This window comes from Malurus melanocephalus, unplaced genomic scaffold, assembly GCF_030028575.1.
Source record: "Malurus melanocephalus ecotype Western Australia unplaced genomic scaffold, MMel_1.1 scaffold_362, whole genome shotgun sequence".
NCBI lineage: Eukaryota > Metazoa > Chordata > Aves > Passeriformes > Maluridae > Malurus > Malurus melanocephalus.
This window is the reverse complement of record NW_026623594.1, coordinates 471,426-478,760: the sequence shown is the minus strand read 5'-3', so window position 1 is coordinate 478,760 and position 7,335 is coordinate 471,426. Positions and strand designations below refer to the sequence as shown.

At 66.7% G+C, this 7,335-nt stretch overlaps 1 protein-coding gene across 3 annotated transcripts; it reads right to left on the bottom strand.

Moving 5' to 3' along the window:
• Positions 1-6: 6 nt before the first annotated feature.
• Positions 7-6,421, bottom strand: DBN1 (drebrin 1). 3 transcript variants are annotated; one of them, XM_057378510.1, is made up of 14 exons: positions 6,342-6,421; positions 6,129-6,241; positions 5,871-5,945; positions 5,648-5,794; positions 5,409-5,486; positions 5,164-5,315; positions 4,950-5,013; positions 4,773-4,832; positions 4,533-4,647; positions 3,297-3,434; positions 2,127-2,258; positions 577-1,139; positions 400-502; positions 7-314 (listed from the first exon to the last, which is right to left on the bottom strand). In XM_057378510.1, the coding sequence occupies exons 2-14, from the start codon at positions 6,192-6,194 to the stop codon at positions 244-246; spliced, it is 1,764 nt and encodes a 587-aa protein (XP_057234493.1). In that variant the 5' UTR covers positions 6,195-6,241; positions 6,342-6,421; the 3' UTR covers positions 7-243. The 3 variants fall into 3 exon arrangements, with proteins under 3 accessions (XP_057234493.1, XP_057234495.1, XP_057234496.1); XM_057378512.1 differs by lacking the exon at positions 3,297-3,434; XM_057378513.1 differs by lacking the exons at positions 2,127-2,258; positions 3,297-3,434.
• Between the last annotated feature and the right edge of the window lie 914 nt (positions 6,422-7,335).

The following is a 7,335-nucleotide window of genomic DNA, read 5'->3' as shown; positions in this document are numbered from 1 at the left end:
GGGGGGGGCTGCTAAGGGAGGGCTGGGGGCTGACACGGCTCCTACCGACAACTTAAAAAAGAGGAGGAGAAGGGGGGGCTGTAAAAGGTGCCCCGGGGCGGGGTTGCAGCGGGGCGGCCGCCACCTGGARGCCTCATCCTGCGGGGCCCCAGAGGGGTGAGGGGGGGCCGGCCCCCGGCTGCAGCCCCCTCGTGCCCCGCGCCGGCCGGGGCGGGCTGCCTGTGCCGGCAGCGGGGCCTGGCCTTACAGGGCCCCCCCAAAGGTCTCCTCCTCCTCGGGCAGAGGGTCTGCGTCCCAGCACGTGATGTCGATCTCTGGAGGACAGGGAGAGGGGTGGTCAGGATGGCTTGGGGCGCCCCAGAGCGGGGCAGACGCCCCCTCCTCGCTGTCCTCACTCACCTGGGGGCTTGTTGTAGAAGACGGGCTGGGGGGCTTTGGCCGACAGCTCCTCGGGGGGGGGCACCTCCTCCTCCTGGGACTGGCTGAAGTAGCCCTCGCTGGCCTGGGGGTGGGGGCAGGTTGTCAGGACCCCCCAGCCACCCATCGCCCCCGACCCCTCCCCGCAGCGATGCTCACCTGCTCCCCACGACCCGGTGTCCCATCCTTGGGGGCCATCTCCCCATTGGTGATGGGGGGCGTTTCTCGGCCCGGGGTGTCATCCTGGGGCGTGTGCTGGCAGCCCAGATCCTGCAGCTGGGGATCGCCCTCGCCAACTGCCTCTTCCTCATCCTCATCCTCCTGCTCCACRTCGCAGAAGGTGGCGGGGGGCTCGGGCAGTTCGTCCAGGCTCAGCAGGGCCCCCTCCTCGGGCAGCGCGGCCGGGGGGGTCTCGGGGACGGGGGCAGCAGGCAGGGGCCAGGCGGAGGGGGGGGTCACCCCGTCACTCTGCCACAGGTCGATGAGGCTCTCAGGGTTGGGGGCCTCCCCAGTTTGGGGCTCGTCAGCCACGGGTGGCAGGGAGGGCTCGGTGGGCTCCAGGGTCACCAGGTCCCCCAGGGCATCACCCCCCGCTGTCCACACTGGCCTGGGGCTGGGCTCATCCACTGGGGGCTCGATGGCCTTGTCCTCCGGCCCCGGGAAGGGCCAGTGCTGCTTGGGCGTGGCTGGCCCGGGCTCCTGCGCGCTGGGGCTGGGGGACTCTGCAAGGAGGGGACAGCAATCAGTGGGGACAGACACCCTCATCTAGGGCCGGGGGTCACCCGGGGACAGGGATGCAGCTCGGGGGGATCTGGAGTCCTTTGGAGTGGGCACAGTATGGGGAATGCTGCAGGGATGGGCGGGGAGGGAATTGTGGCATGCACCTGGGAGTGAGGGGACATGGGGAGGGGCAAATTGGTCCCTTGGGGAGTGGCTGGGAGGCAGAAAGGGCTGTGGAGGAACGGGAGAGGTGCCCTGAGAAGAAGGGAAAGATGGGATGSACCAGAGGATACCAAGGGGCCAGTGGGGACACAGCAGGGACACATTGGGACTGCAGCAGGGCTGTCTGGAGTGCGCTGGGGACGCAGTGGGGCAGAGGGGGTGCACGGAGGGATACAGCAGCCCTGGAAAGGATGTCCAGCAGGACGGCGCAGGTGGGACAACATCGCACTGTGGGGCCCCGCAGAGACAGCAGGGCTGCGCTGGGGGATGCAGCAGGGACGGCTGGCATGTTCAGAGCAGTGGAATGCACTGGAGATGGGGGGATGCATGGAGGGCGGTGCAGCAGACACAGCAGGGATGCCCTGGTGTTACAAAATGCACTGGAGGCGGTAGGGATGCAGCAATGACGGCGGGGCTGCACTGGGGGATGCAGCAGGGACAGCAGGGATGTGCTGGGCAGCACAGCAGGGATGCTGGGACAGACCAGGGGATGCAGGCGAGCCAAGGATGCACTGAGCCATGCAAGGGGGGCTGCAGCAGAGCCAAGGGGGGCTGCAGCGGGGGATGCGCTGTGGGACACAGCAGAGATGGGTGAATGTGCCCAGGGATGCAGAGGGGGCAGCACGGATGCACTGAGCCAGCACGGATGCGCTGAGCCATGCAAGCGCGGGTGGCGGGGCCGCAGCAGAGCCGAGGGGCTGCACTGGGGGTGCGCCCACAGTGGGGCAGCCCCGGGCAGGGGGAGGCAGCGCCAGCCCTGCGCCCACCTTTGGGCGTTGCCGGCGTCTGGTCAGCGGGCGCGCGGGTGCCCGGTTCGGCCAGCGGCGTGGCGGCCGGGCTGGACTCGCAGGGGCTGCAGCCCGCTGCCGAGGCCTTGCGGAAGGCGTCCGACTGGCTGCCTGCGGACAAGGGAGACGGGGTGGCGTGGGGGGGCTGCCCACATGGAGGGGAGGACCAGCACCCCGGCATTGCTCCTGCCTCACACCCACCCGGCCGTGAGCTGCCAGATGCGCATCGCTGCATGCCCATCCCCTCCTGGGTGGTGGGGCAGAGGCTCCCGTGGGTGCAGCAGCCACCACGTCCCCTCCAGGCAGCCCCACCGCCCCCACAAGTCTCGGCCCCCGCATCTGCCAGGCACGGGGACAAGCAGCCCCACGCTGGCTCTGCCCACGCAACACCCAGCTGTGCCCTGGCACAGCCTTTGTGGGCACAGCTCTGTGCCCTGCCCCCTGCGCCTGTGGGGGCACAGCCCTGCGTGGCCCCTGGCACCACCTTCTGCCCCATTGGCACAGCCCCACACATTCCTGGGCACAGCCTTTTCCACTCCAAGCTGTCCTGCACGGTGCACAGCACAGGTGTTCCATCCCCTTCTGCCCCATTGGCACAGCCCAATATGATTCTGGGCACAGCCTTTTCCGCACTGTCTGATGCTGCCCCACGGGCGCAGATCTGCATGGTCSAGGCAGAGATGTCCCTCCCTCTTCTGCCCCATTGGCACATGATCCTGGGCACGGCCTTTTCCATCCCACTCTGCCCCACAGGCACAGTCCTGCGCGATCCGGGGCACAACTGTCCTATCCACTGCTGCCCCATRAGCAGAGCCTGCCCTGTGCCCATTCTACCCCTGGGCACAGCCTATCCCACCCCAGTGTGGACCGTCACCTCCCCAGGCACAGCCCTGCCCTGTCCCCATCTGACCCATGGGCACAGCCTGCACCGTGTCCCCTCCCCAGGGGCACAGGGACCAGCACGGGGCCAGCCCCAGCAGGGGCATGGTCCCCTCCTGGGTGCCCGTCCCCTCGGGGTGCCCGTCCCCTCGGGGTGCCCGCGCTGCCTCCGCTGCCGGTCCGGTGTGCCGTGGGGCTGGGCGGGCTGTGGGGCAGCTGCCCGCGGCTCGACCCCCGGAGCTGCACGCCCGGGAGCTCCCAGCTACCTACATGGGAAGAAAGAGGAGAGATTTGGAGTGCGGTGGCAGGAGATATAGGGGAAGGGGGTCCGCGGGGGGGAGGAGGAGGARGAGGAGGAAGAAGGCGGCCCACTGTCAGCTGTCTTTATGAAAGGACAGTGCAGACGACCTGTGAGAGAAAGACAGACGGACGGACGGACGGAGAGAGAGAGAGAGAGAGAGAGAGAGAGCAAAGAGATGGGTCAGTCCCTGCTCAGCGCAGTCATGGCGGGGCTGGAGCACCAGGGCACCGGGATGGGAGCACAGCAGGGTGGAAGGCAGCATGGTGGGAGAATGGCAGGACAAGAGGATGGAAAGGCAGCAGGACAGAAGGACGTGAGGCAGCACTGCCTGGCCAGGTGGGGAGAGAGGCCAGGACACGGCCGTGAGACCAACTATCTGCTCAGGCACAGCGCAGCCCCACAGCGTGAACCCACGGCACAGCCCACAGCACTGCCCCACAGCACTGCCCCACAGCACTGCCCCGAGGCACAGCACCACTTCACAGCCCCACAGCACAACCCATGGCACGACCCATGGCACACCACACAACAACACACGCCACAGGCCCCCTCCCAGCACAGCCCCACAGCACAGCCCCACGGCACAGCACCCTGACACGGCCCCGTGGCTGGAGGCACCCAGCAGGACAGACACTCCTCCCCTAGACCCACAGAAAGAGTCGCTGGAGCGCAGATTGTGAGGCAGCCCAGCCTCTCCGTGGGGCGCTCCTCGCCAGCTGGCAGCACGCTGAGCGCCCCGCTCTCTCCTGCCCATTTTAGCTGTCACCATGGGATGCATTCCCAAGRCACCCATGGACTTCCACTCGCCCATCCCTGCACAGTGACCACACTGCCAGCCTGGCTGTAGGCACAGTGCCCTGACAGGTGAGCGGACAACACCCAGCAGGGAGCAGGATGAGCGTCCTTCTGCTGAAGACACCCCAACATCCAGCCCCTGAAAGCTGCTCCAGCTGCAGGGACCACGTGAGGTGGCAGTGGCGGTGATGGTGGCAGTGATGGTGGCACAGCAGAGCAGGACGTCCCYGGCCATCTTCGTACCCTTGGCACCCAGAACTGCAGTGCCAATGATGGCAGAGGGGACACCCCCTCCCCACATTGGTCTTTCCATATCCCTCTGCGACCTGTTGAGCTGTGACACTGCACTCACCTGTGCCCTGGTGTCRTGGTGCCCACCCCTGTGCCCACAGCCCCCCACAGCCCCTCACCTGTCCTGTGGCTGCCCGGCGAGACAGCATCGCTGCTGCCCGATGCCACCCGCTCCTGCTGCTTGAAGAAGTCCCGGGGGTTGTCGGGCCGCTGAGCGATGATGGCAGCAGCCTCCTGTGGGGATGGGGGAGGCTGAGCCCCACCCTCCATGCATCCCTCAGCTGCATCCCCATGCAGCTGTGAGCACAGCTGGATGGGGAGTGAGGAGCAGCACTGGGCACAGCCATCGCCACACTCACCTCCACTTCTGACTCCGATTTCCTGAACTGCTGCCTGTCRTCCTCCTCTTGCTGGTCCCCCTGCGAAGAGACACATCATCACCTCCCAGCCCTGGGCACCTGAAAGCTCATCCCTGGGGGCAATGCCATCACCAGCACCAGCTCTGATCCCATCCCCAGTCCCRCTGTGGCTCTTACAAAGATGGACTGCTCCTTCAGGCGCTGCCGAGCCTCCTCTGCCTCCATGCTCTGCTGCTTCCTCCTGCCGTGGGGAACGGGAGAGGAGCTGGGCATCGGCTCCTGCCAATCCCTGCCCCAACCCCACCCTATGAGGGACACCCTGTGCCCAGCCAGCCGCTCATAGCACCTGCACAGCCACCCCATAGCCACATCCCACCCAGCCCAGCCGTGCCTGTGCTCCTCGATCTGCTCCTCRCGCTCCCGGTAACGCCGCTCCCGCTCCTCCTGCTCCAGCCGCTCCTGCTCCATCCGCTCCTGCTCAAACCGCAGCCGGGCATCCAGGGCCTTTTTCCGCTCTTCCTCCTTACGCAATTCCTCCTCTTTCTGGTGGGGAGGGTGAATGAGGGGGCTGCCCATCATCTGGGGAGCAGCTCACCCCACTGCCTGGGGAATACTGGCTGYGCCCCCATAGCCCACCTTGGCCTGTTCCCAGAACTGCTCCCGGTTGAGCCGCTTCATCTCCACGGTGGCATCGGTTTTCTGATAAGTGGTGCCCTGGGACGGAGGAGAGGCAGGGGGGGTGGAGGGGCTGGGATCAGCGAGGAGGGGTAACAGTAAGCGGCACACGGGGTGAGGGGCTGCGGCAGACAGGAGCCCCGGGCGGGAGGGACGCCCCAGTCCCGCCACCATTGCCGTCACTGCCGCGGGGACATTACCACGGGCTCGGCGTTCTCGTCCTCGCGCAGCCGCAGGCGGTGCAGCACCGGGCTGGACACTCGGGCCAGCCCGTTGGACAGCCGCTGCCCGATGGCCCCTGGGTCAATGTCCTCCACACTGCTGGCATTGACGATGACATCGACGCCCTGYGGGGGTGTAAGCAGCCGTCAGGGTTCAGGATCAGTGCCCTGGAAGCATTGACCCSCTCCCGGTGTCACCCACCTGGAAGAACTCGGCAATCTTGGCTACGTGGCTGGCGCAGGCGCATTTGCGGGCGTCCGGCACGTCCTCACCCACCTGTGGCAGCCAGAGAGGGACTGAGCTGAGAGGGGGAGCAGGGTGACCCCCACCCCACTGACCACAATGGGCCAGCAGGACTCTGGGGCACCCACACCCCACTGGCCACTGCCAGCTCCCTCATACCCATGTCCCTGTGGGCACAGCTCAGCCCCCCATCAGCACACACCTCCCCACACTCACCCAGTTGACGAGGACATATTTGGGGAGCACAGCCTGGGGGTCCTTGACGCTGCAGAAGCCATACATCACCTTCTGAATCTCAAAGTGGCCGGAGAGCTCCAGCAAACCTCCACCTGGCACAGCACCATCAGCCCGTGTCCACACAGCACCAGGAATGGGTGGCAGGGGAAACACCAATGGAGCTGAGCCCGTGGAGGGGACAAAGGACCTTACCTCCCGATGCTGCCAGCTTCARGTCATCAGAGCCATCCTCGTATGTGTAGAGAGCCCTGGGGAGACAGCAAGGGTGAGCCAAAGCCAGGAGGAGTGGGGGGCAGCACCCCCAGCTCCCCATCCTGCTCACACTGAGGTCAGGGCATGTCCTGGGGTCCAGCTAAGTGTCCCCAAACCAGCACACAGACACCCCAACCCCATGTCAATCAACAGCGCCACAGCCAGACTGCCAGGCAAGGCAGACGAGATGTGGGGCAGGCCCTATTCCCTAACCCTTGCTGGCAGCCATGGGGAAGGGTCCCAATTTTGGGGCCACAACAGTCATTTGGGCATAGGGACCCACTGACTGCCACACCACAAGCCACCACAGCCTCACAGCAACTTGCACACCCGTCCCTGTCCCCTCACAACCCKGCCAGCTACTGACCAGGTCTGGGGACAGCCCTGTGCCCTCGGTAGGGACCCAGGTCCGCTCACGTGCCYGGCTGCGTGAGCCACCAGCCCAGCAGGCACCAGGCCGGGGGAGGACGCYGGAGCACCAGCAGCAGCAAATCAATGAGCCGCCGGAGTGTGATGGGGCCGTCATGGAGACTGTTCCTTGGAAACCATTCCCAGCTGATGGGAAACCCCCTGCCGCTCCCACCGTGCCCTGGCCAGCCCCCCTCGGGGGCTCCGCGGGGCCCCCCAGCAGCCAGCACCTCCCCAGGGGCACACAGCCAGCGATGGAGGGGGGACCACGCATGCCAAATTGGTCCAGGGCGGGTGGGCGAGGGGATGGATGTCGCTAGGCAACCAGCATCCTCCGTCACCATGGCAACCCCCCCATCCCAGCTGGGATGCAGCTCGCCCCGATGACGAGGTGATTAGTGGAGGGGAGCGGGGGAGGCAGGCAGGCAGCGGGGACCTGCGGGGCCTGGCAGGCACCCAAACCTGCCCGCCACCGTCACGCGCTGCACCCGGAAAGCCGGGGCCGCCCGTGCTGGATCCCCCACAT